Source organism: Dromaius novaehollandiae, chromosome 4, assembly GCF_036370855.1.
Source record: "Dromaius novaehollandiae isolate bDroNov1 chromosome 4, bDroNov1.hap1, whole genome shotgun sequence".
In the NCBI taxonomy this organism is placed as follows: Eukaryota; Metazoa; Chordata; class Aves; order Casuariiformes; family Dromaiidae; genus Dromaius; species Dromaius novaehollandiae.
This window is the reverse complement of record NC_088101.1, coordinates 18094543-18122400: the sequence shown is the minus strand read 5'-3', so window position 1 is coordinate 18122400 and position 27858 is coordinate 18094543. Positions and strand designations below refer to the sequence as shown.

Below are 27858 nucleotides of genomic sequence, written 5' to 3'. Positions count from 1 at the left end.
GCACTCCTCCCTTTTTCGGCATTATGGTATTTTGTAATGCTTTGCATTTCATATCAGTGTTGCAAGAAGAAAATAAAGCTAGTTTAATACTTTTTCTTACTCATTTTTATGTTCAGCTACAGATGCTGAAGTATTCAGGTTCAAAATAATGCATGGAAATACATATTTGATTTAAAAACCAGCCATTTTCAATGAATGCCTTTAAGCAACTGTTCTGAGACTTTAAGTAACTGTTTTATAGGAGATCAGCTAGACAGAACTACATTTGGTACCACTCTTTTATCCCTGACTTTAAAAACATAAGCTGCTTCCTTTGCTTTCCTCTAATATTCTTTCTGGGATTTCTGCAAAACTGACACATACATTTTAGATACATACACACATCACAAGCACACTAAGTGGTATATTGAGTAATTCTGGAAAAATAATACTGTTGTAACATTTTTTTATATTTAAAAAATAATACTATTTTAAAACTGTTAAATACCAATTAGGGATATCAGTTGATATCAATTATCTTCTGTGCAAAAATTCTCAAAAGCTTTTTCTAGTGGGGGGCAGAGGGGACATATCACCATTTTAACTGCTAGCTGCTTATAATAGACATCATGCACATAAGCGCATAATTTAGTGCTTAGGTGTTTAATACAGTTTAGCATAAACCTCGGGTCTAATCAAACCAGAGTAAGCTCCTTACAACCTTGGCTTAATAGCTGCACACACATATAGGAGAACAGCAACCGGAAAGCTCTCCCAGCAAATTTATTTACACCAGTGGCCTAAAAGATCCTTGCATTCTCCACAGTGCACACAGGTATTCTGTCTCAAAACAAATGCACATATCTTACAGGTCCAAAAAAAAAAAAAAAATTACACAATTGAAGCACCTATGAACATATGAGCCAGCAAAATACTGCATACACATTTCAAATGCTTTGATTTGGACCAGAGTTTGCCTGACTGCATCAAAAACTTATCCCAACATGAAAGAAGTTGTCAGCTCCTTTTCACTGTATTTGTGGACTTCCCAAAAGAGACAATCCCCTCTCTACTCTCTCAGGCTCCTCAGTTCTGATTCCTGATCATAAAGAATTAAACTTTCTCCTCTGCCTTTCTCCTCCTCACCTTAACCAACAGGATGGAGCACGAAAAGTCTGTGGCCTACATATGACACTGTATACAGCAGCATCTATGGACCTAAGAAGGTCTAGAAGAAAAAAAATTATGTGATGCTATCAGAGAAAACAGATGAAGGAACTTGTAGAGAAAATCTGAAGCTGAAAATTATGGAAGGAGCTGACATGGAGGGAGGCCCAGGAGTTCCTAACTTGGGATTCGTTTTTGAATTTAACATTGTGCTATGATAGGTTTCTAACATCTGTGCTACCTAGTAGCTTCAAATTGGGAACCAGACAGTTTGGAATAAAGAAAAGGAATGCACACACAACCAAAAACATGTAACAACCATACCGAAACAAAAAGGGCACTTACTAGAACCAAAAGAACAATAAAATAACCTTACTAAGTGGACAGCATGATCAATTTCTTCAGTAGTTACACCTGCTTTCACCATCATGGCAGCAACATCCAATACTTCTCTAGCAAGCTGCAAACGAGGAAAAAGAAAAAAAAAACCCTTATTTAAAATTAGACCAGGTCTAATCCTTGGAAAGTCAGCAATGCACTTGCTGGAGCTATATTGAGAGTACTGGAAAAGCTGGGTAGACTGGGACTTTTAAAAGACTTTGAGATGTCTACAGTTTATGTTAGTAAGACACATCAGGGACACTTGAAAACATCCCCTTCTATTAAGATTTGGATCACAATCCCCTTGAATATTGCAAACATAAAACAGGCTATCTAAATACATTTCAAAAAATGACTTTATGCACAAGGAAATGATTGCAGCTGAATAGTTCTTATTCAGGAACCTGAAATAAGATTTTTCAAGAATAAAGCATTTTGTAATGAAAAACAAAACCCCCTTACCCTACACACTACTCGCATCCCTTCTATATCCTCAGATGAGAGGATTTTTATTTGAGAGGTTCCTTTTAAAGCCTGTTCAGATTCAGACATTCCTGAAAATTAAAAAAGAAGAAAAAAGTTATACAGAAGAGCGATTGCTACACAGTTCCAATTCAAGCAACATCCTTAGCTTCCCAATGGTAATAAAAGTATGCCTCTTTTCACCACAGACTATAATAATGAACCCACCAGCCATAGCATTACCATCATCATCTGGATTAATATGAATTCATAAGCCTTCCACCACATTTCGATGCCCAAAATTGTTCAGGAGCCCATCCACTTACTGAATACAACCATCACACCCAGTTAGTTATAAGCACTCTCAAAGCTCAGAAATGGTTTGACTGTATTCTCAAATGTGGTGTCACAAACTGGTAAAACCACTACAGATTTTCAGAGAATAAAAGCCATTCACATAGTTGAATGACTCCCTAAAAACCAGCATTGTGTTGTTTAAATATTTACATCCTGTAAACAATAATTAAAAATCTGCTGAAGTTCTAAGAATAATTTTAAGAGACTTCACAGCTTCTTTGGGAAATGCAAGGCACCAAGATCAATGTGAAATGGGGAAAACATCAAAATAAACCAGTAAGCAAGTAGTTTTGAAAGTATTTTCTCTGTGTCCAGAAATAGCTGGAACTCATTTATCCATTCACTTCTGGGGGTTGCTTACTGGATTTTCCTTCATTTGGAGGGTAGGGAGGTTATTCTATAAAACATTTCCAAAGACAGGGTGATGTCACTGAGAATGACTTTAAAGAATTCATATGTCACAGCTCACTTTTGTGATAGGTTTGTAGTTTGTTATCAAGTAAGCCATAGAGACAGGACTTGCTGCATGTTTTTTGTCCTGCAAAGGTGTATAGGGAAGAGAGGACAACTCATTACAAATTCTGGACTTCTATGAAATAACTGTAACCATATTTCTGAAAAATCAGTAAGTTAATGTAAGGAAAGAAGAGGCCCAAGTAAGAAGAACGGAAAGAAGAGATTCCCTTTTCCAACATCTCCTTGATGCTTTAAAGGCTTCTTCAATTGAAGGAACACACACGCACACAAAAGTAACACACTGTAATTGTGATTTGTTTCAAGTTACCTAGTGGGTGATCAGCATAATCCGGTCTCTGAATATAACTTGGCACAGGCCTTGTTGGCGTCTAAATAAATGATAGTTAAAGCTGGTTAGATTGCAAGAGTAGTTATTACAGTCACAAAAACAGAAACCCATGAAGCAAAATTAAATACTGCAAAACATGGCTAATTCCACTCAGAGAAAGTTGCAAAGTATGCAAACACCTCAAAACACCTCTGATCAGCATTTTCCAGCAAAGATTCTAACTCTTTATTGTTTTTATATTATACCACCTCTAACAGCCAACTTCACAGCTTTGTAAAACCAATTCTACTTGTCAAATAAACAAAATTGCTTTTGTAAGGTATTATTCCTGCTATCTTGTAGTGTTTATTCTGATTCTTTCCAGACTGCAAATGCTCTGGTTCCAGATGCACCCTCCCTTCTTTTGATTATTTGCATGCATTAGTGAGATTGTTATTTTTTAATGATCACTCTATTTCTTAGGACTTTTTCTTATAATTTCATATATACCAATGCTACAGCAGCTGGGGGACAAAAAAGCAAGTGTTCAGCAATAGCACTGTTAACTACATGGCCAGTAAAATATCCAGAACACCCTTTCTCCAGTGCTACCAATAAGCACACATGGTCTCAGGCTCTGTAAATCTACTCGCTCAACCTGTAACAGATGGAGAAGATTATGGAGAGTGTGCCACAGTGACTGCAGCTCTAGCACAGACCAATTAGAAAAAAAACACAGAAAAATGCCATTAATCCTGTTAAAACTTTGCCTTATTCCATGTACAAATTTGCATCACTTTAAAATACAGCTATAGTGAAAGGTGAATTTAGAAGAGGACCTTCCCAACTGAAGATCAGACTCATCACAATTATTATTCACCAATCCAGTGTTAGAGGTTGCTGTATTCACCGTTCTTTCAGCAGAGCTGTTCACCAGTTTATTCACTAGGTTATTTCAAACCACTAAGGCAAGGTTCTATCAAGCCATTTATTTAAATGCTAAATTAATCCATCTGAATTTTTCTGAAGCAGATGGCTCCATTATTGGTGGGAAAAGCAAAGAGCTAGAACATCATCTTAGCTAGCAGCAGGATTTTGCAGAATGAATGTCAAAAGCTACAACTAAAACATATGATCTTAAACCTATCAGTGATACATATTCCCTCATGGGCACTTCAGTTTAAGTATAACAAGGTAGATGAAATTAAACCAAAATGAGCCACAGTCAAGGCACAGTCACACATCTCCTTGCCATCAGGTTCAGACTATTTAAGCAGCTTTCATTCCTCAGCTGAAATGTGGGAGCTGACCAGGCCAGGACTTCTGGTCCATTAGCTGCTACAGAACGTAATGTGGAACCTTCTTCTCCACTGCTGAAACGGAGCGGCATTTGTTACTTACCAGTGGATAATGCGGCCTGAGTTTACCAGTATATCGATAACCAGACCAGGGATTTGTGTTAATGTCACCTTCCAGGGTCCAAGAGGAAACCTCACGTTTAGCTTTTTCATCTTCTGAAAAGAAAAAAAAAAATTGCAGCAACCTACCAAGAATAAGAAGTGTTGCATCCAGAGAGTGACCTAGAAGTACATAAATACAGATTTAACCCTATTTGGCTTTTTTTTTTTAATGTTACTGATAAATAAAAGTATAATTAGTAATTTTCATCTTATTTTGTCCTTATGTTTTTCACATTCAAAATTCACATTCTACCAACTGTATCTTTACCCAATGGCAAACTGAGCAATGTCAGGATAGCAGTACTGAAGGCCCAAAGGAAATGAAATAGTTATTGATGTCATTGTTCATATGTAGTTCTAAAACACGGTTCTGTGCTTGTTTCGATTCTTAGGGAAAAACTTATTTTTACTGAAAGACTCATCATCCCTTCAATTAACAGTCTTGTACTGTAGCTGAAGGTTCCTATTCAGTGTGATTTCTCTTAGTATTCAAAGACAGAAATGATCTGGGTGGGAAAGAGGGCATTTGACTATGATTTTCAATACACGGAGCCTACTACCACCCCCGTCCTGATGGGCAGAGTGAGGGTACAGCCTCTTCTGCATTTCAGAACAGGCAGTATGTGTACTTTACGAGATGGTTTTAATCTGCTGGAGGTTCCTGGCTCTCTTAACCTTGTAAAATTTATGCCTGATGTGCTCCACTGACGACTTCCTTCATAAATAACAAATCTAACAGAACAAATTGATGGCTGTTACATGGAGGATTGAAGCAAGTGTGTACTGAGCATTATCACAAGAAAAATGTACTTGGAAAGAGGGGGTAAAAGACAAGCGTGGTAGCATTAGTCTAACTCAAAACCCATAATTTAAATTTGTTTTCTCTTTTCAGATCTCACAAGAATGAAGAGATGCAAAAATTTGGCCATAGCAGCCCTCAACTTGAATTCCTCAGAATCTGCACAGCTGACATCTGGGCCTTCTGCTCACATGAGTTTAGATGAACCACGGAGAAATAATTAAAAAATCCAAAGTTTTAATAAGGTGATACTTTGGATTCTCTTGAGATGCTTCAGCACAGTTCGTGACTTTCAGGACCCGAGGGCTATCAGAACCAAACCCACTGAGACTGGGCTTAGCAATTATCCAAGAAGCCAGAAAGACTGTGGATTTAGTGGTATTGTCAAAAATTTTGCTGTCAGATAAACAGCAGCATTAGAGGACTGCACCAGAGGATTACCAGAAGTATATTAAAGGAAAGAGAATTTCACATCCACAAGCGTGCAAAGTAATAGGACGCAGACTGCAAGTGTAAACTATGAGAACTCTACACTGGGGAGGCAGAAAGAAGGAAAACACTTGTAATTGCCTATGCTACTCTCAGCTATAAACTGTGCAACATTTATCATGGAAAAGGGGGCTTTATTGGGTTTTAGGAAAGGTGGAGGTGAGTTGAGAATTTGGCTTTTTGCCATGCCACTTACTTTTTAATCCTAATTTTCTTTTCAGCAGAGCTTGATGGGATTGGCCTTTTCTTGGGGGGGAGGGGGGGAGGGAGGGAGGGTGGCTGAATTTAAACTCCTAGACTATATTTACTCTCCTGGTACCCCTTTTCTGTTGGAAGGGTTTTGACTGCTGAATCCAGTCAGAGCAGCAACATTCTAATAAAAGATTAGGACACAGGAAACAGCATACCGTTGTACCTATCAGACACTCATTAACAAAGTACAAGGAAATGCATTACTGGACAAGGAAGACCACAGAGAAAGGGGTAAAGGAGAATCTACCAATTTTTCTGTACCAGTGCTACCTACTGTAACTAAAGCATACAAATATATTACCTTCAGATAAACTCAGCAAAATCCTAGCTACGACATCCTCCGACCAATAGCAGCATCAGTTCATAAAAATATTTTCTTTTTTTTTTCCCCAAAGAGGTAAGCCTCAAGTATACAGAACAGCTGCATTCTCACTGCTTTGCATGTATTCAAGCAAGTGTCCAATCACATAAAGAGATTAAAAAAACCCTCTTCCACGTTACTGCCTTTTACTCTATCAGATATCAAAATACTATGATGGAGCAAGCCTGGCAGTGACTTACGGTCATGATTTATTCTCTTTGTCCTCTATTTCATCATCTCTCTTTCTCTGTTCATATACCTGGCAATTCAGCTCAAAGCAATACTTGAGACGAATAGAGACAGGAACAGAAATAGAGGTTTCTGTACCATTGTCTCTGAAATTTTACATAGATCTGTAGATTACCAGGAACTGAATGCAGTCTCAGATATGCAGCATCCAGTGCCAGGTATCTTGGAAAAATCCATACCATTCTTAGACATCCATGTGCGTAAAGATAAAAAGCAAAGCACACTACACTGTTCAACCCAAAATATTATCCCTGCTTATTTTTTTGAAAACTATATTAAACAAAAAGCAAGGATGCGGGATGATGAGAGAGAGGGGTGAATGCACAGAAGGGAACAGTTTTCAAAACGGAGTATTAGAACTGAATAAAGAATTTACTTACTTGCTTTCTTGTGTAATAACTTGTGAGTAGCCCAGCTTCCCTTAAAACATTCCTAGAATTGCAAGCATATATATATATTTAAGTATCTTCATCCTGGACAGACATGTCATCCCCACAAAATGAAAAACAATTGTTATTTTTTAAAAAACTAAGAATTTTATAAACCTTTGTAGCAACATGCAGTAAATGCTACTGTAACTGACAGTCTTAACACTAGAAAATACTACCTTCAAGAGTTTGAGACAGAACAGGCAAAAAGCATAGCCAAACAGATGCACCCATCAAAGTGAAATGCATCGATTTAATCTTCTCTACTAAATATTCTCTCTCTATCATTTTAAAGAGTAACCAGACACCATGGTTGCTCCAGGGTGGCTGCAATCCTGTGCTGTTCATTGGAACGTGAGGGTCAGAGTTCACCTGCTCCGTACCAAACCTCCTTGCACTGCAGTGGGCAGGGTGAGCCTCCCTTGGCTCCTACAAGAAGCCATCTCCTCCTGCTAGTTGCGTCCTTCCTGCCTCCTTCTCCAGCATAAGGATGCAACAGAGACCAATCAGCATCATCACAGGAGAACAAATGAAAGAGAACAAGGTGGGAAAAAGGGTGAGGGCTACTGACTAGAAATAGGAAATGGAAAAAGAAAGAAAGAAAGAAAATTGAAATGGAAAGCAGGGAAAGAGACTGTGAAGAGAAGGGGCTGATATTTTTTTTTCTCTTCTTCCTGAGAATAGAGAGACGTTCATGGGAGAAGGGGAAAAAAGCAATGAATCAGCAAAGGGGGAGATGGAAATGGTTGGCAGCTAAAGATAGATTAAGATGAAAGAAACACAGATGAGAAAAGGAGAGAACCAAGTAGAAAAGCTGCTGAAGAGGCATTAAAGATGATCCTTTAGGTACTAAGTAGGTAATTTCTTGGTTTTGTAGCTAAAAGTTTAATTCAATGGCTATGTGTACTCACAACAACTGTGTGGAAAGGGGTAATTCCAATCACTTACAGCAACAGCTGAATTTCTGAAGTAAAAGGCAGGAAGCAAACTTTTTTCCTTTATAAGGAAAGATAATACTAATGCTGAATCATCACCATAAAGCTGCTGACCAGAGCCAGCAACTGATTCAACATAATGTATACAACACTAAACTAATCTGAGACAACAGATTTGCAAACTAAGCTCGGTGTATAAGAGTCTGCTCCTGCTTCACAGGTTTTGTTGTGCAGTCTTAACTGCCTGCTCTTTTAGAGCCCTCTTCTCCCCATTTTCTATTTAGTCTGCAACCAGTGATTACCAGCTGTATCCACAAGACCACAGTACACTGGTACACAGATCAACCATGTTTACTGTTTTGGTATTTCACTCATTACCAAACCCAGTTGTTGCTGTAGTCTTCTCCTACAGCATATACCTGATTTTGCCATTTTGCTGAACTGGCACATGACAGGCCATGGAGCTACATAAGGGTTCAGGCAACAAGAGGAGAACATAATTTTGAACAACCAGTGGAAGGTTTCACTATCACACTTATATAACCCACTACATACAGAGACCTTTTTGCTGCACTGTTACCTTCTTTCTGCTGGAGAGCTGGGGGAAAAGGAACAGGTTTTAACTGAGGCCTATTTTAAGAAAAAATAAAAAAGCCAAAATCCCTATTTCCTGGACACTAGTATGTTTTTAATCCCCTTCTACTTCTGAATTGAGACCTGATGCATAAAAAAATAAGGATTACACAACTCGGGACTTACAGGGTCACAGAATACATCTACCATGAGGAAACTGAGTCTGCAAGTCTAGAATCCACTTCTTGGGAGATAAGGGAGCATTTGGGGAAAGAAGACATCAGTTGTGGTAAGTACTTGTTATAGTTGATTCTCTCTTTCCCTGTGCAATTTGGGGACATATTCTCCAAACCCATTGCTTTCTCTCTGAGGCCAGCAGTCTTTCCTCTTTGCTGGACCGTAACCAACCTGCACTAGGCAAACAACACTGCTAGCAATATGATAACCTGACAGCCTCCATTTTCACTTTTTATTTCCTGCAGCTGCAAGCAACATAAGAGGATCCTGCATAAGGCTGCCATATGTTTGAGTTTTCCCAAGCATGTTTCCCAGATTTTACTTGTCCTGTATTTCCAGAGAAACAGCAACTCAGAAAACTACTACAGCATAGCTTCAAACAAGCTGCCGTACACTCAGACATCCCAGGCGTGCACTGTATGTACATCAATCAACTGTAATTGAGTACACAGAGCAAGTCCGAAGCAACAATTACACATGCAGCATACAATCAATAAATACCTGAGTCTTGGTCAGACACTTCCGGAAAGCACTCAAAGGACGTGCTGCACATCCATTTAAAACCCATGTATTTTGTGCAGGATCATTCACATGCTTCTTGTGGGCACTGGACTTACCAGATACTCACAAACTCTTTTTACATTCAATGACTTACTGCACAAGCACTACATCACACATCTGCATAGCTCTGCCTGGGCAATTCCAGACAAAAATATGGCAGCTGTAATCTCACAGGCTGGAGAATCATAACTCTGGCTACAAAGCCCTACCAGCATACCGTTTCATATCTCAAACACCCTCACCTTCTCTACAGCAGACTTCCTGCCAAGGCATGGAAGAAAGCCACTCTTTCTCTCCATCCGGGCCACTTTCTGGAGAAAATTCTGCTTTCTGCTGAGCCTTCTCTGCTGAGCCTTCTTCTCTCAGCCTTCTGCTGAGACATTTACTTCAATCTTCCCATTACCATTCCTGCCTCTAATGATTCTTCCATGGTCCTATGCCATATACACATCAGGATAAAAACTTTCGATGAATAAACAAACAAAATCCAGGAAAAATATCCAGGGTGAATTTTAATATTAAAACAAAGAATCAAAAAAGTCCCATTTCTGCTAATAAAGGAACACATGGCCTTGTGTGGCTCTATTTGAAAACATTAGCTAGCCTGAATGAGAAAGTACACAGGCACATTGTGAATTTCTATTCAAGCTTTTTGGAAGACCTCCTGGACTTCATTTCAAACATTATATTATCTATTACTATGCTTGATATTAATATCCCCACCTTTCTCACCTAAAGCATTTTTCTTTCTATCATGTGTGTTTTTTCAACAGCAATCAAGGAAGACTTGGTAATGCTGAAGAGGACTGTACAAGAAGAGAAGTCAAAGACACAAGACAAAGAAAAGAGAGGAACATAATCCTTAATTTTTGTTTAGAGCAATTTTGGGTACAACTGCTCTATCAGGAAGTGAAATGTAATTGCCATTTTTGGATAGAAGCCATCAACGTAAAGCTTTGACTACAATTTTGGTTTCAAAGCTTTCCAAAACCAATCAGTGATTCTGTGTTTAAAGGCAAGCTCAACCCAATGTTCATCAGAGCCTGTGCATTTAGCAAAAGGTGACCAAAGACACAATCATCCTTAAGATCTGCAATAATTCCTACTGGATCGATTCCTAGAAATCAAATATTTCTCTCACTGATTTCCATCTTAGGAAACAGCCCAACATCTACCGGTTGAAATACAAAAAGAAGCATGCAACAAAGCAGAATTAGTTTTACAGTAGAGTGCATTTTTGCTATAACCACAATGATCAGTACCAAATAGTGACCAACCTGACTGGGAGGTTGAAAAGCACAACCAGCTCCAAATCTCAGATGAGAAAGTGGGCTAAATCAACAGTTTTATGCGCTTACTTCCAGGATTCATGGAACAAAGAAAATTGCAAAGACCCCAGTCACTTCTCAGCTAACTTCAAGGGCACCTAAAGTCTCCCAAGAGTAAGATATAACTACACTGCAAACTTCTGTATAGCACGGACATATGCAAAGCAGCTTTAAAAAAGCTACTCAAGTACAGGAAGCCATGCAAGCCCCGCAACACAGAATTCAAGACATGCTCATTCATCCTGTTTCTGAACTGCTTTTGCAAGGTGGCAGCTCATTCGAAGTTAGCTATGCCAACTTTCCCTTAACGATTTTCAGCCTCCGGGCTATCCCTCTCTTCCTCAGGCTCCCCTTCACCCTTGGGTACCGCTGTTTTATACAACCTGGCATTTGGCACTCTAAGTTTAACTGTTGGCAGGTATGCAAATACTGCCCAAATCCTGGAACTGGACAGCTACTGAAAACAAGTCCGAACTCATCTCTAACCTCTGCAGAATTCCCCCTCTCCATCCACTGTGCTCACTGTTTTGAACCACTGAGTTGAGTTTCCAAAAATACCTATTCTACTGCAAAAAAGACAGCTGGAATTGAGACTGTGCGGACAGACTGGCTGGCTCTCTGCATGTCATTATACCGCAAATTGTCATAGTGAGGCAAACATCTGGGAAACTAACAGGGTGAAGCAGTACACTCCATTAAAAAAAAATCTATTTTAAAAATTGCTCCAAACATGTTTCAATGTCCTTTGAAATGTAAAATTGTCTTGAGCTCAATCCAAGATCGTGTGATTTTGCTTAATGAGAACTAGTTTTTACCTAACCACTGCTAGGGTATGGAAACAGAAAAGAAAAAAAGCTTAAGTATGGCAACAGCTTAAGAAAAATATCAGTGTTATCAGTGACATATGTTGAATACAATACAGCTTAACCTTACATTTTACTCCTAAATACAAGTGTCTTGAGGAATGCAATTGTTAATACATTTGATGTTAAAATAAAATAGTTGCCTTTCTTAGCATACTGAACCCTATCCTTCTAGATGCTGTACGAGGCAATAGAGACAGCCTCTGAACTGAAAAACTCAGGACTAAATTCACAAACTGGCCTAAGTGGTATATTTGACTAGTTAGTTTTTTCAGATGAGGGGAAATACAGGTTTGCAGATTCAAATTCAAGGGAAGCACCTACATGCAACATCTTGCTATCAGCAACTTTTGCTTTCTCATTCATCTAAAGCCTGATCTCACCCAGAGACTCCTGGATCCCACATGACAGAGTATTTCAGCTCTTTCTTTAAGAAAGAGGTATATTTTGCAACCCTCCAGTCAGACTTACAGAGCTATACAAGTAACCTGTGATGCATCAGTGAAGATGTGCCTCTCAGAAAGAAGTAAATCAGCATAGAAAGCCACTTGGAAAATCAAAACAGCATTTCTTTCCCATCATTGGGATTTAGAAAGTCATATCTCAAAGGTAAAGAGCGCAGTTGGTGGGTATCCACCATTGCCAGAGATAAGCTGCACAGTAGCATACAGTTTAGAGTTACCGTTTCCCTTCAAACACCTAAAACGCATCTCATCCCACTGCTCACATTCAGCAGCTTCACTGTGTCACAGTCTTCACTCTTGACTCTAAATAGACCACTTGATATACCTGGGCCTCTTTGGGACTGACAACGCAAGGGCATACAAAGCAGGAAAGGCTGGTATTTGCCTTGAATAAGTTAGGGCTACTACTCTGCTAGCAGTCTGTGGCCTCCAAATGTCAGAGAAAAAAAAATGCAGCACAGGCCACTGTGCTTTCCGTTTTGTGGCTAGAAATACACCTGAATTTGGCCAAGGTAATGCCCCAAAACCAGGATCCAGTCAGCACCAAAGAAAATCTCAGACTACCTTGTTCAGGCTGAGACACTTGCGCAGGTATTATATGAATAACGTGAGAGAGGACTTTCTCATTTAACCAATACAAAATTACTAATAAAGGACCATGAGACAGGCCTCTGTTAAAGATTTATAATTAAAAGGCTTATATGAAGGTGGTATCTGGAGTTCTCAAGAACAGTTACTACTTTTCCTGTGCTTATCACTCAGCAAATTGTAAAAGGCACATAGCAAATGCAAATCGTTTGTGTATGTAAACACATACCGTTTATGCATACTACATATAATTTACACAAAAGTGGCATGTGCATCTCTAAAGAGATACTGCAATATCAAATTCATCTTAGTAACAGGAACAATACATCAGAAGATGCAGCAAGAGGTAGTAATTCGGTCTAAGCTGACACACATGTAACACTATGATAAGTATCTACAGAAGGTGCATGCTTATAAAAGTAAGACAGTGAAAGAAGGTAGCTGGCAGTGACATCACCTGATTTATTAGGCTAAATGAAGATGATATTGAAGGTTAACAGCTGACAGAATCACTCTGTAGAGTACTACCTCTCACTAAACCTTTGGCTGAAGGAAAAAAAAAATAGTGCTGAGGTTCAGCACACCACCTCAACACACCCCCAGAGCTCCTCCACCACTAAAAACCATCTTTGCCCTGCTCCCACTACCATTTCCAAATATCAAGGCTAAGCCAGAACTCAGCTCTCTTGGCCCCCTTTCTACCCACAACCCACAAGCACAACTGTAGTTCAACTGTACCCAGTTTACAAAGTGCGCATCACCCAGAAATAAAACTGTGTTGGCTTTATGGCTCAAAGGAATTTCAGAGGATGTCAAACTACTTCAGAGTAAGCATTTTCAGGACACACAGTCACGATGTCCTCTTTTTGAGGCAGGGGGAATAAATGACTCGGTTAATGCCCTTTACCAAGGAAAGGAGAAACACAAATGACAAAATCCTAAGGTTATCTCCTTACTACACTGGAATTCTCAATCCTATACTACCTGTGTTAATTTTTCTTACCAAATTATATATTACTACTTATAATCCAAACACACTTCTCCATATTGGGTGCCCTTCTAGAGTACTTTATTTTTCTATTCTCTCCAGTGCTAAGAATAAACAAACCGATATAAGTTTGTGCTGGGCTCTTCCTGGAGTTCTGGCTGTATGAACAAGTTATCATAGGCTTCGAGCAGATTAGTTAACCTGGCAAGCATGCCTGTACAGATGCTTTTACCCCTCAAAGAAACACTTGGTAACTTGCCACTCCATGAGCAATCCTGTAGCCATCCCAAGGTGAAAACCTACAAACAGGTAGTTAACACCACTGCATTCAATAAGGATGGTTTGATTTTACAGCTACACCACACCACAACACAATGGAAAAGCCTCCTCATCGGCTGTGTGCTCCTAAAGCATGGGTGTTTTCTGACTCTGCAGCGCACAGCTTCAGGGAGCAAAACTACCAGAAAATTTAATGCAACTGCTTTTCCTCCATTGAAAGAGCCCCCTAAAAATCCCAGAAATGCTTCATTAAAGAATCAAGACCTGCTTAACAGAAGGTGTGGAAACATGCATCCTTGGAGGCAGGGAACAGGACAAGACCATTCCTTTAGGTGATAGCCAGCTATAATGCAGGCTGTGCCGTGGAGTGGAATAACATCCCAGATCCACCCAGTAGTTTATCGCAGTTACTCATGCACTTAACCATGCCACAATGGAAAGGAAACCTTTTAAATTCAAGTCACTGCAGCTCTGCCTTTTGATGTCCATAGACATAATGAACCACAGTGTTACATTCTCTCCACTGAGGAGAGAAACTTTGGAGAAGTTTCGCAAATGCTAAGCATTCCAGTACTGCCAACTGAAACCTGCTGGAAGTTCAGACAAAGTTTCCTGGCTTTTAAGACTCCTCTGCTTGGTGACGATAAGGTTGTCGCGTGCTTGTGCTTGAACAAACAGACAGCCAGGTTGTCAGTGGCACCTCAGCCGCCCTCCTGACTGTACTTGGTGCTCACAGAGCCCAGTGGAGCACTGCAGTGAGTCTCCGGCTCCTCCATCGCACACGCCAGATGCAGAGGGCTGGTATCTAGGGGCAGCCCTGCCCTGCACCCTGGAGAAGGGCCCAAGGCAGGGAGCTGAAGCCCCTCACTGCAGGCTGAACACAGGACTATTCTCTCAGCGTGTGCCTTGACAGAAGATATTTTTTGTGCACATACTGAAAACAGGCTGCTCTTAATTTCCTTAGCTCTTCTGTAACACTCACCATCCAAAATCCTCAAAGCACCTTGCATATGGGGAATAACAATGCTTACCTACTTTACTGATCAGGACGATGAGGCACGGCAAGGAGAAACCACACACTCAAGGTCACTCAGAACTGAGGAGACTCTGGGATTCCCAGTTCAGTGCTTTATTTTCTAGGCAGCACAGCTTTTGAAGCATGTAGTCAGCTACCCAGCAGCCTATTTTAACAAACCAATAACTACTTCCTGTAAATCCCCTTTCATCTTACAACAGTAGCTGATATTCCAAAAGAATTTAACCTAACACACAGTTAATAAAAATCGCTTCATCCTATATAAATTTAGCTGTGTTGGGAGGGGGAAGGTGAAGGCATTGCTAGAACTTCCCACACCGACCTCTCTGGTCCATCAACAAATGGTATTGTCATCTCCAGCTAGTATTTGTACACGCTGAAGAAGCATTTGTATTCAGTTTTACATCAGAGATGTCAAAATCCGTAGTAAATGCAGGGCAAATCCTGCAAATCGCTTAGGAACACCACACTGGAAGAAGGAACAATTTAGAGTTGCAGTCCATGTAATTTAGCATCAACTCTTAACATCCGGTATCAGAGGCTTCAGGGGAAAGTACCAGAAACTGTGCAGTGGGTGTGTTACATTCATGTGGGAAGTTTTTTCCCCTAGTCTTATGCAAGCACTAATGATCAGTCATATCCTGAAGCAGAAAAGATTAGTTTGCCCAATTAACAAATTTATCTAGCTGATGTGACCGAATGCTTCTGTTAAATTTATCTACAATACTTTAATGATTTTACCCTGAATTATAATTCTGACAGTGAAGTCCACCACTGATCTTGGAATTAAATGTATATTTCCTCAGCTAACAGAAGCGACACATACAAAAGGATCAAAGTACTAGGCTATGTGTTTTACTGTGCATTTTCAATTATTTACAGCAACAAAACCACTTGACAACCATCAAACAGTTCTTTCTATTTAAATTAAGGGCCAAAGTATATCAGCACTGCTGTAGTAAGTCAGGATAGTTGAGGCCTACAGAGTATGTTTAGCAGAAGTTGACAGTTACATGACAACTGGCTTTACCTGAATCTCCCTGTTTGAATCCAAAGAGATTTAAAGAAAAAAAGAAAGAAAAAGAGGGAAAAAAAGTAGAGTATCACCATCACTTCCCCAGGAGCTCTTATTTAGTTAAGGGAAAGAGAAAACCTGCTTTCAGAGCAACAAGTCCTCTACATTTATCAAAGCCATGCGACTCCAGAGCCAGAGCTGATCCAGACACAGAAACGCACGCGCTGGAATTTGATGAGCACGCCTCATTTTGCCCCATTAAGCTCGTACTAATAAATAAATAAATAAAGCCGCCGTCAGACAGAGGAAGAACGTGCTTCTCGTGAGCGATACTGCTACTCTGGAGCAGTAATACCCTGCACTACCTGTAAGCACTAGGAGCAGCGGCGTTACCCCCACCCAAAGGGCCGCCGGCGCGGCGCCCTCGCTCCCCTCTCCCCCCCTCCCCGGCCCACCGGCTCCAACTTCCCCCGGAGCGGGGTAACTTTCCGCGGGGACAACGGCGGATCCTCCCTCATGCCCCCGAAAGGCTCCCGGACCTCGCGGGCCAGGAGTCAAAGCCGGCCAGGGAGGGCCGGGGGCGGCGGGCCCGGGCCGCAGGAGGGCAGCTGCCGCCTCAGCCCCGCCACACGCCCCGCAGCGCGGCCCCAGCAGCCGCACACCAGCCTAATTTGCTGACTGGAAATCTAATTACGCTTGCCCCCCCCCCCTTTCCAGATTTCCTCTCTGCAAAAGGAAAGCGCTCTCCAGAGCGCCCCAGCGCTATAAAAAGCGCGCACGCACACCTATACAAAACGGGGCAAGAGGGGCGGCCAGGGAGGCTAGGGTCGCCCCCTCCCCGGCAGCGGGCCCGGCGAGAGGCCGGCCCGCCCGCCCCGGGCACACACCTGCCCCCCCCCCGCCGCCGGGGAGCGTCCCGCCGCCGCCCCCCAGCCCCTCCGCGGCCCGGGGCAGAAAGCCCGGCCCCGGGCGGGGGGCTGCCGAGGGGAGCCGCCGGGTAGGGGGGCGTGCGGCCAGGCAGCAGCGCGGCCAGATGCGGGGGGGGGGGGGGAAGGGACATGCTCACCTGAGAGCAGAAGTAGGAGCCCTGGATGCCCAGCTTGAGGCAGGTCGGGCACTGCAGCTTGGCCTCGCTGCTGCAGCCGGCCGTCTCGCAGACGCGGGTCTCCACGGCCGCCATGCTGCCGGGCTGCCACAGGCGCGGCGCGGCGAGCGCCGGGGGAGGAGCCGCCGCCCGGAGGTGCCGCCGGCTGGGGCGGGCGGAGCCGCCGCCGCGCCGCGCCGCCTCTCCCGGCCTCCCCCGGCGCAGACGCAGCGCGGCGCCGCCGCTGCCTCTTCTGGGGACGGGGAGGCGGCCGCCGGCGGCGGGGCCCTCATGGCGGCGCGCGGGGCCGCGGCCGCAACGGCCGTAACGGTCGACGGCGCCGCGCGCGCGGCGCAACGGCCGCAACAGCCGGCGGCGGTTTGGGGTGCGGTGCCGCGGAGGGCGGCCCCGGGTTCGCCTGCCCGAAATGGTTTGGTGGGGAGGGAGTCGGTGCCGTGGCGGTGCCTCGCAGGAGGGCGAGGAGCCGTGTCGCTTCTGGCGGCGGCGTTTGGCCCTCGGAAATGCGCTCCCCTTCCCCGAAACCTCCGTGGTGGCCCCGCCTCGCTGGCCGCGGTGCAAGGAATTTAAACGCGTGCCCCTATGGAAAAAAATAAAATGATATTTTGTATGCGGGGTCTCCAGGCCTGCCACGGTGCTTCACGTATGTTTTGCATAGGTGCCTCAGGACCCCCCCCCCCCCAACTCCCAGGAGCTCCACGGCGGGAGCAGAGCGGAAGGCAGGAGCGCCCCAGGGCCAAAGTAACCCAGGAAATGAATGGGTGGCCGAGGTAAGCGTACAAGCCATGTCCCTACCCTGCATGTCGTACTTTTAGCCGTTTGACGCATTATTCAATTATTTTGTGAAGAATGTTTAAGATAAAAGATATATTTATGTTGTCATTACTCGTCTCAGGAGCCTAATGTGCATGGCGCTTTGGATGGTTTCACTTTAAATGTGTGAGGGGACTGCATATGTTTCAGTCTACCAGAGAGAATGAAGTGTGTGGTCTTTCCCTTGTATCTCTGATCGGCGAGGCTGTATGTCGAATCTGAGCCTTAGATCGTCTCTTCTAAAACTTTTATGGAATGCTGTGTTGTGCTGTAGTTCATAATCGTTTTTTCACTGTATTTTAGCTCTGATTTGGAGAGGAAAAACTATCACTAATTTAATAAGGCAGTAACTAGAATTAGAAAAGCAAGCTGCAGGGTCACAGATTATGACGGGAGGTACACTAGTTTTTTTTCTGAGAAAAAAGATTAAACATAAAGGTTCTGTCTTCATCATATAAAAATAGGTATCTAATATTTTTTATTTGCTTCATTTATGTTAACTGATCTCATACTGTGCCTATGTTCTGTAAGTATTGATGGCAAAGGTGTTCTTAATATGTATTAAAACATCTCTAACTTAACATAAGTGTAAGACACCTTTTAGTGGTTCGGAAGTCAAGAGGAAGCTGCTTAAAAAAAGAAGAGAGAGAGATGCCCATTGATTAGGAGATCAGCTGCAGAAAACTTCAAAGCACATACTTGCTAGATCTAGCCATTAGAGCTGGCATCCCTCTCCTTGTTTAAATGCTCTGTTGTCTTCCCAACATCTGGCAGGAACAGCATATTCTTCCAAGAAAACTTTGCAGGCTCAGATATTCCCTTGGTGTAATGATGCTTGCTTCATTTTCATTGACTTTAATGAAACTACAGTGGTCTATATTCTGATATTAGTACACAAAATATTCTTCTTATTTGCTGACATCCAGATAATTCCCCAGAAAGTGTGACTCAAAATCCAAAATACAATCTCGGAATTTTCCACAATTATATTGTCTGTTATTCTCTGTGGTATTCTGGCCTCATCTTAAATTTAAAAAAAATGAATCTATATACTAGGCTTACAGGTTAAGTTAAATTTTTTGCCAAGGCCAGAACAAAAAGCATACATCAGAATAAGTGTATTCACGTAGATGTACTTGCTTAGTTATGCCAATATAGTTGGTAAAAATTGTCTATGTAGGCCAGCCGATTACAGGAACAAGGCAATAGGAAAACAAAGGATCTGATCCTGATTTGTTGTGTGATAAACACGTTTGCTAGCATTGTCAAACAACCCAGGGAATTTGATACCATGATGTTATTGATGTGTAATTACAGGTGGACACCTCTGCAAATTCCTCTGGAAATCCTAGCCTTCATTTGTCTAGGAGTGATAATAGTTGTATCCACCTATCTTGTTGGAGAAAAAGTGCAAGTGAATTAGCAAACATTTCAAGGTTATTTTTAAAATACAAAGACTATACCTTCTATTTTCTTCACTGAGTAAAACCAATTACGTATTGATTCATGTAGTTCATGTTGTGAGAGCATTTAGCTGTTAGCTAATGTTGTGACAGCATTTAGGTCAAAAAATTCTGAAGATAGCAAACAATTGCCAAGTGACATCACAAAATACCTTTAAAGGACACATTCACTGACTGATTTTTACATATTCCAAATACAGACCATTATTATAGTCATATATAGTCATTTAACCTTCTTAAAGTAAAATGTTATTGAATGGGCATAATCATTCTCAAATGATCCATGTTGCTAGCAGTTCTCATAATGTAGCGTGTACAGCGCAAGAAAAATCAGTGCTCCTTTCCATGTAGTCAGGAATTCAAACTATTAAGCAGCATAGGACAGATACCTCTGTATGCTTCAGTTGCTGCTTTGTACCACTTAAATAACCCTAAGGAGTTGCAAATATAATTTATCCAGCCATTTAAGTAGGGCTTATAGGTACTTTATATTACTGGCATGGTATAAAGAAGCTAAAGCATACTGGTTTATTTAGTCCAGTGTCCTCTGCTCAAATGTCACCTTCCGTTTCTTGAGATTTCAGTATAATAATCATTAATACTTTCTGATACTTTACTGCTCTTCTAAATTTTGAACTTGCGTTTAACTTCATGTCTAACTTCACAAATATGAATAAATCACATTTCAATATCTTTACAGGGCACAATGTAGCTATATGTCTGAGCTCATTTTATAGCAGCTGACAGTGATGCAGACTAGAAAAAAAGGAGGACTCGCATTCTAACGAATAGGGTTCCTTCTGTTACTCAATTTCATTTTCTGCATTTCTGAAGTATAAAATAAAACATGCTGTTTCACTGTCTTGGAGAAGCCAAGAATGCATATATTTATTAAAAGTAAAAATATGTAATTTAAACAACAGCGAGCCCCCTAAATAACAAATTTATTTATTTGTCCCTCTCACTGTTTGAGAAGAACATAGACAGCATCTGTGGATCAACCTAGAATAACAAATTCTGATTTGACAGTTTTTTTGTTGTTTCCTTTAAACAGTGCTGTCTTATTAGTAAAAAAAAAAATGGATTATGTGATATTTATATAGTTTCGTTTTCTCAATTTGGCCTTGATTTTCTGATTTGGTACGTGAATTGATTCACACCTCCTGGAAGTCTATCCACTGCCATTTCCCATTTTCTGGTGGCACGCTCATTCTCACCAGGGAATTGCACTGACCTTTGCTGTGACCTTCCCTGAGTGGAGCTCTTTTTTCTCTGTCAGGCTTTTCATGTCACTTTCCATCTGCCTGCCCCCCTCTCTCCTAGACAAACACACACAGAAGCACGTATGAATCAGAAACTTTATAGCCCGTTCATGGTCCTTGATTTATGTCAGTGCTGTATTCCTGCTCTCCTCGCAACTTCTCCAAAGGGATGCAGGGTTGGGAGTGAGTGAGGTTAGCAAACAAGGGCAGAAGGGGAGGTCAGCAGTGTCTCAGGGGTCAGATAGCTGCTGCAAAAAAAGCTAGTGCAGGTGGCAGCTAAGAGAGCTGCTGGTTAGGAAGAAAATGGCCACTGAATTTGATGTTACTTAATTAAGAGAGTGCCTGAGCCTGTGTTCCCCCTTTCCTTTTGCTTTTAGACACTGCACTAGTGGGGGTTGGGCAATCACACTTTCCCAGTGAAGCTCTTGGGTATAGTAGCTGTCTTTCTTTCAGGCTCATTGAAGGCCCAATTAAATGCCTCTTTGTTTAGTGATAACTGAAACAATGAAGAAATACCACCCAGGAGCTAGACCACATGCAAATGTGAACCACAGCTTGGCCAGATGGTATGGGCACTCTCTGGGATTTTGATACCAAATGCAGCAGTGATGTAGGTTGTGTGTGTGTGTGTGTGTGTGTGTGTATGTATGTGTAGGTAAGAAGGAGAAAGAGCAAAATCGTTACAGATGCACACAGAGAAAAATGTTTCAAAGACTGCCAGATAACCTGTAGCATGATCTTAAAGATTGAAAGAGAGCAGGAAACAGTACAGAGAGAAAAAGACAGACCTGTCGTCAAAGCAAAGTATTCCTGCTATGGCCAGAGAAACAAGACTTTATAAACATTCTTTGTAAATGAACCAAGTTGCATTAGAGAAATACTTGTCTGCAATTCTCCTCTTTAAAGAAAAATGATGTGGGATTTCAAAGTCTGTCTAATTCTGCAAGTCAAAAGAGGTTGCAATACATTGTAAACCGCTGAATCCCTTATTCCTTCCCTTGGTGGAGATATAAACTAAGCTATTGAAAGACCCACTACAGCCACAGCTGAGAATGGAGCAGACTTATTCCAAGCTAATCAGTCTGTCCAGAGAGTCTCAAGAGTGCCTTTTTTAGTTGTGGTGAAAAGGAAGATTCTGCAAATTCTTCAGTTTTGCTTTGCTTATTCAAGTCACGTTGCCTTTTGCAGCTTATGTCTTGATACAGTGGGTCAAATTTGTGCTGTAATCTTAAAAATGGTTCTTTCTGAATTGAAGAATGCTCTTCTAGTATACAAGGAATGTTAGTGTCTTTCAGTGTGTGCATACAAAACTGAATGCTTGTCATGGAACAAGAACAAAGAAAAGACAAGCTATATCTTTTTAAATTAAATGCTATTTTATAAAAAAAAATCCTATTTAACCAACAAGTTAACAGGCTTTAAAGAGAGAAACTCCACCATTTAGGATATTTGAAAAAAAAACATGGGTCTGTCTTGAGGTAATAAGGATTTTTATTCTTCAGTATGAAGACACAATAAAAGTCATAGAGTGAAGTTGTGGCCCAGTGAATTAAAGGAGAAAGTTAGTGCTATCAGCAGGGATTTCACCTAGTTTTTGTCATCAAAGTCAAGGCCACAACAAACAGACTTTATAGTGATACAGTACTAAAAATACTTTTTTCCACTCTAGATATCATGGACAAAACTATGAGACATCAGCAATTGTTTCTATTTTCAGATTTCAAAACTGAACTAAGATGGTCAGATGGTTTGCTGTACTTTGCAGAATGAAACATATGTTCCTGACAGCTACTTAATTTCAACTACTTAAATTGATGGAGCTCTAAACTGTGCAAGGATTGGTAAAGAAGAGGTATTTAACACTTTACTTCAGACCCTACTTTTTTTCTCCACCGTACCTTCAAAAAGGTGTGAATTTTGTAGATGTAACTGTGATGCTTCTTGGCCTTGTATCTTGATCTTTCTTTTAGCTAGTTTGAGGATAATGTCGCATCGCAAGGCAGCCACACCACTTCTGAGGATCTTAGCTATGTCAGTGATTCAAAGAAAAGATTACTGTAACTCATAATCCTCTCGTTGCTGTTAAAAGTTGCTGGATAACTTCTGATGTCATCTTTAGAGGATTTATGCCTCTTTAACTCAACAAATCAAAGAAAAGCATGTTCTATATTACAATGCATGTTTATTTCCTATTTGCTCAGTAAAAATGTAGATCGTGTTCTGAATTCAGGTGTGCTGTATTCTTACATATCTATCTTAAATATGCAGGAGAATCCAGCCAAACGCTATTCAGTGTTCAGTATCAGTTGATAGTGACCATGCGTTCACAATTTTTTTCAGTAAAATAGCATTTATAGCTCTAAAACATAACTCTGAACACTGGCTTCATTGGTGGGAATAAAAATACAAAGTTAAACACAAAAGCAGCTCAAGAGAAAATGATCGGAGGGGAAGAGGATTCTAGATGGATTATCTTTATTTATGTTAAGAGACTTAAAGGCAGGATTAAAACAAAGGCCATCAAAGCATGTGCACGGTTGTGAAACAAGTAAAATGCAGTATTAGATCCATCTGGCAACATATGAGGCAAATAAATAGGAAGGCCTATTAACTACTGTATTCACATTAAACAGTCTATAAGCAATTACAGAACTAAGAACCACATTTTATATAATAGGTAAATTAATGAAGAACAATCAGAGGACAAAAAAGAATGATTCTGAATGTATTGACATACTTTCTGAATGCGCAAATTTAATAGATTATATTCTTATTTTGTCAGCATAACATGATTTAACATTAGACAGCATACGGAGAAGGGAAGGAACAAATACTTAATTTCTCTGTTATCACTGGGAAAATGTGTTCTTTTATTGTGAAATTGTTTTCGGTATTTATTTCTTTAAAACAGTATTATAAAAGGTGAGGACCTTGATTATTTTTTTGTTGTGTTTTTCTTTAAACAGGTAGGGTAGCAGATAAAACATTACTTCATTGAACACTCTCCCTTTATTAAATATCAAACCATAACACTAAAATGAATTCCATAGCAAAAGGAATACTGCAGAAAATTTATTGTTCCAATACATTTTGATTATAAGCAATGGCCATTCAGCAATCTAGACACAAATATAGTGGAAAGCAGCCGCAGCTTTATTCCTGTACAAGCATTCTTCCAGTATCAGTCTCACAAGATCACTGCCCCTATGGGAGTTACTGCTCCAGGCATTTTTGTCTCTGTTGTCCGGATTTCAGAGTAACAGGAAGTCCCTCTTCCTTTAAAAGCAGTTTGTTTTTGGAAAAGCTGCTCTTTAGATCAAATCAAGTCCAATTAACAAACTGATTACTAGAAATCAAATAATATCTGCATAGGCTAACATAACAGGCCTAAATAGGGAGATTATAGAGGAGTATAGTCAATAAGTACTGACTCGTTCCATAATTAACTAACCAACCCAATATTCAGTCTATTTTACTAATAGTGAAATTCTAATGAAGATCAAGGAGATCAGCAAGGGCAGGAAAAACAATGGTAACAGGAGACTTCACTGCTTGTATGCAGATTGTACAAGTGTTACATCTAGATGTAACATAGAGCCTGACTTTTTAGACATTAACAGTGTGTCTTTCATGGATCAACTAGTTAGAAAGCCCATGAGGAGAGACAGCCTTTGACTTCATCCTGAGTAGCATTCAGGATCTGGTTTAAAAATTCCTGTTTGGAAAGCCATTCTGTGACAATGACTATAGCATACTTTGAAGCAGTGTCATTACAGGATCACCAACAGCCAAAAAATTCACTGAACCGACTCAATTTCAAAGAGTGGAACTGTGTAAAAATAAGACAGTTTGTTAAAAAGTGACTAAAAGATGCAGCTAAATAATTAAAATAGCTTCCATGCTGCCTGTAAGGATTTAAGTTGCGCATATCAGAAAGATAAGGCCTACGCACACACTTGGATTATGAAGGAGGGCTTGAGAAGGGTGAAGTAATATTCAAATGAAACAAAGTAGTAACATAAATTCCTGCAGATTGAATATAAGAAAACAATAAAATTAGTCTCCAAGAAAAGAATCGAAGCTAATAATAAATCTTTCTTTGATCCTCTCAGGAACAGGAAGCCTTCCAGAAGTCTGTTGGAACAATTGATAACCATGGTATTAACAGGAGTACTCAAAGAACACAAGGCCATTGCAGGGAAGAGAGAATGGAAGAAACTTGATAAAATGAACAGTAGAAATCACTAGGACCAGACAGTATTCACCACAGTATTCAAGGGGAAAACAGCAAAATTGCTAACAGTAAGTGTGATACTAACTTCTGGAAAGAGTCCCATGGAAGTTAGGGGGCCTGACAGGCTGGGAAACCTGCTCTCTCCTCTGCAGATCTGTAGAAACTATGGTAGGGAACAGAATCAGTGGACACCTGGATAAATATGATCTACTTGGAAGAGTCACTGTGATTCTGGTAGAGGGAAATTCTGCCTTACAAACTTACTAAACTCCCTGAAGAGTCAACATGCATGTGGAGAAGAGTGAGCTGGTTGATACAGTCTAGTTAGACTTCCAAGGGGTAATTCATGTTCTTGTAGCAGATAAGGGAATGCATACCTTTCCACTCCACCAGCCACAGAACCCTATATAAAGTGGTATATTTTTCCCCATATTTTGCTTCGCTAAACTGCTCTTTCTCTCACCTCTTCCAAACATCTTCCATAGACACCTGGTTTCCATTAAGACTTAGAGCCAAAAAAGTGCATCTCAACTCCCTCTCTCTCTTCCCTTAACATCCTCTGTTCTCAGGACTGTAATTTCTTATTTTCCTTCTGTTGTGAGATAAGCAATACCATCTTGGCTGGAAAAAGTGATTTCAAGGGAGAGAGCTCTTAAAGGTGGATTTCTAGGGTGAAGTAAAAGCACTTTAACCACTATGATTACTGTCTCTCTGTCCCTGTAGTCATACCTCCATTTCTGTATCACCCTGGGAAGAGGATGTTGCATGAATGCACAACTTGCTCTCAAAGCCTGAAACACTCTACCTACTCCCTAGCACCTTAGCAGGTGAAAAAGAATGGATACATGCAGATCCCACGCTAGACTTCCTGTGACAGGAATATTTCAGAAGGAAAATGAAGTTAAATGCCTTTCTCTGGACGCATTGCCTCCATGCTCAAAAGGAATTTTGCAGCCTTTTCCCATGGAATCTACTTAGACCTCAATCATATCACCATCCCTCTCATACTGCTGTATCTCTACTGTTCATCTGATCAGGTGTCATCTTAGCACATGAATCGCAATCTAAAATATGGGGTCTGCTGTACTGCCTGGGGATTTTCTTTCTTAAAATAGTTTCATTTAGTTTTTAGATCCTTCTTGTAAGGTAGGAACACTGTGGCAATTTAGGTATCTTTAAAAGCCTCCTGATTTCCTGCAGAACCATCAAAAATCTGAGCTGTGGTAGGTCTCATGTGGTGCTTGACTTCCTACACCCTGCTGTTTCCACAGAGCAAAGCAATAGTTTTCTTCTGCCATGGCTGGATTAAGTTTCTCAGAACTCCTAATTTATTGAATCAAGGGCCAAGGCATGGGGGAAATGGAGCTGCTGCAACCCTTCTAATTATGGTCAGAAAAATAATTCTAACTGGCAGTAGAATGGGACTGAGTCAGGTAAAACAGTGGGGGCAAAGTGCCAAGAGTTAAGACTTTGTGGTTTTAAAATGACAACCTTTCCACCTGTGTCCTTTTTCCTCTCTTTGGGAGGACCCCACCGCTCAAAATTCTGTGTGTAGAGATACTATCTTCTGAGCAAATAGGAACAAAATTAAGGAGAGAAGATAGCTAAAACTGCTTCTCTCAAAACATGCATTCATACGTGGCTGAACAAAACAAGCCATACATCCAGTGTTGATAAAAAGAATCTAAGGGTTATAAACCGGTCCGTAAGACTTCAGGTACAGTCTATATTCTTTATGATGTTTTCCATTGTCATCATATGCTTCCATTTTCCTTTACGGTCAATACTTCTTATCCCTTCTAATACCTCATTTTATTCCTCTCCTCTGTCTTATCTCCAGTTTGTAGACATTGTTCTGGCTTTCAGGTCGCTAAAGCCTTGTTTAGTATTCAAAAATACTGTATGGGGAGGAATACAGCATTTTTGGTGATATTCTTTGTGTATTTATCTTAATATTTCAGTGGCTATTTTGACTGCTAGGCCATTTGTTGCCATTCTGTTTTTCTTTCTGTTTTAAAATAAACTGAATAACAGATGTGAATAGTTATATTTCTGATGAGCACTGTTGCTTCAAGTTTTCAAGGTGGAGTAAACCTTAGGGAATTTAGGAAGTGTAGCAGCTGCCCTTCCTTTGAGTTAACTGTGAAAACAACACACCAAAACAGAAACACAAGTAATCTCTCAAAACAGAAGTATATTACAGTCTGCCTAGAAACTATGTCCACAGGCGTCTGCAGTAGGTATTTTTCTTTGATCATATCAAAAGTGATAGCATTATCCTCCTAATAAAGTCTGAATTTGTTCAGCTCTCCACCAAAAATGCAATTCCTATGAGAGTAACATGTTTGTGTCAATCTCAGAATCGTGACTGGTGTTGTCAAAACTGGATTTGGTTTTTCACATCAGCCAACTTGTGACCAGCTGGCTTGAACAACAACCATTTTGTTCCTTTTATGAATGAGAAGGCACTCTATCAGCAAAACATGAATGGGCACAGTTATATTTAATAAACTGAGTTTTTCTTAGCTTTTGTTTCCCTTTGAGGGGAGAGGAGAAGAAACTTGATTCCATTGCAACGAATAGAAACTGATTCAAAAACTGAACTTGGGGAAGCAAAACACGGACTGTTGCATTTTGGATGCTGTAGAAATAGGATATGATGAACTTTTGATTAAATCCAATCAAATAATCAGTCTGGACCTCACAGTAGAAGAGCCCACAGTTTTCTTGTATTATGGGTTTGACTTAATTGCATTGTTTACAGCACAATGAGAGCGAGCTTAATGGTGCACTTGAAATTTGCTGGGCTGTGGGCTTTGTCTTGTCATATACAGCAGGTACAGAAGATGGCATTGCTAACTGGATTACAGATTCTACCTAGTTGCCTGTCTGAAGTAGAAAAATACAATTGCATCCCATTTTTTTAATATATTTGAAATGTTTTGAGAA

At 40.7% G+C, this 27858-nt stretch overlaps 1 protein-coding gene and 2 long non-coding RNA genes across 6 annotated transcripts in view; 2 read left to right on the top strand and 1 right to left on the bottom strand.

Moving 5' to 3' along the window:
• METAP1 (methionyl aminopeptidase 1) overlaps positions 1-17298 on the bottom strand; it is a 28221-nt gene extending 10923 nt beyond the window's left edge. The window contains exons 1-6 of the mRNA XM_064510510.1: positions 17102-17298; positions 7121-7172; positions 4532-4644; positions 3131-3191; positions 1990-2081; positions 1523-1606 (exon numbers count right to left, since the gene is read on the bottom strand). Of these exons, the coding sequence (XP_064366580.1) occupies positions 1523-1606; positions 1990-2081; positions 3131-3191; positions 4532-4644; positions 7121-7172; positions 17102-17215 (516 nt within the window). The 5' untranslated portion in view covers positions 17216-17298. The remainder of the gene's footprint in view (positions 1-1522; positions 1607-1989; positions 2082-3130; positions 3192-4531; positions 4645-7120; positions 7173-17101) is intronic.
• On the top strand, positions 7520-11755 carry LOC135328153 (uncharacterized). The gene is made up of 3 exons (XR_010388892.1): positions 7520-7712; positions 8865-8965; positions 10248-11755. It is a non-coding gene; the product is annotated as an uncharacterized LOC135328153 (long non-coding RNA).
• LOC112988735 (uncharacterized) lies at positions 17015-26950 on the top strand. Of its 4 annotated transcripts, none has more exons than XR_010388891.1 (4): positions 17015-17032; positions 17796-17907; positions 22393-22527; positions 24788-26950. It is a non-coding gene; the product is annotated as an uncharacterized LOC112988735 (long non-coding RNA). The 4 variants fall into 4 exon arrangements; XR_010388889.1 differs by lacking the exon at positions 17015-17032 and adding an exon at positions 17314-17531; XR_010388890.1 differs by lacking the exon at positions 17015-17032 and adding an exon at positions 17315-17504.
• Positions 26951-27858: the final 908 nt, after the last annotated feature.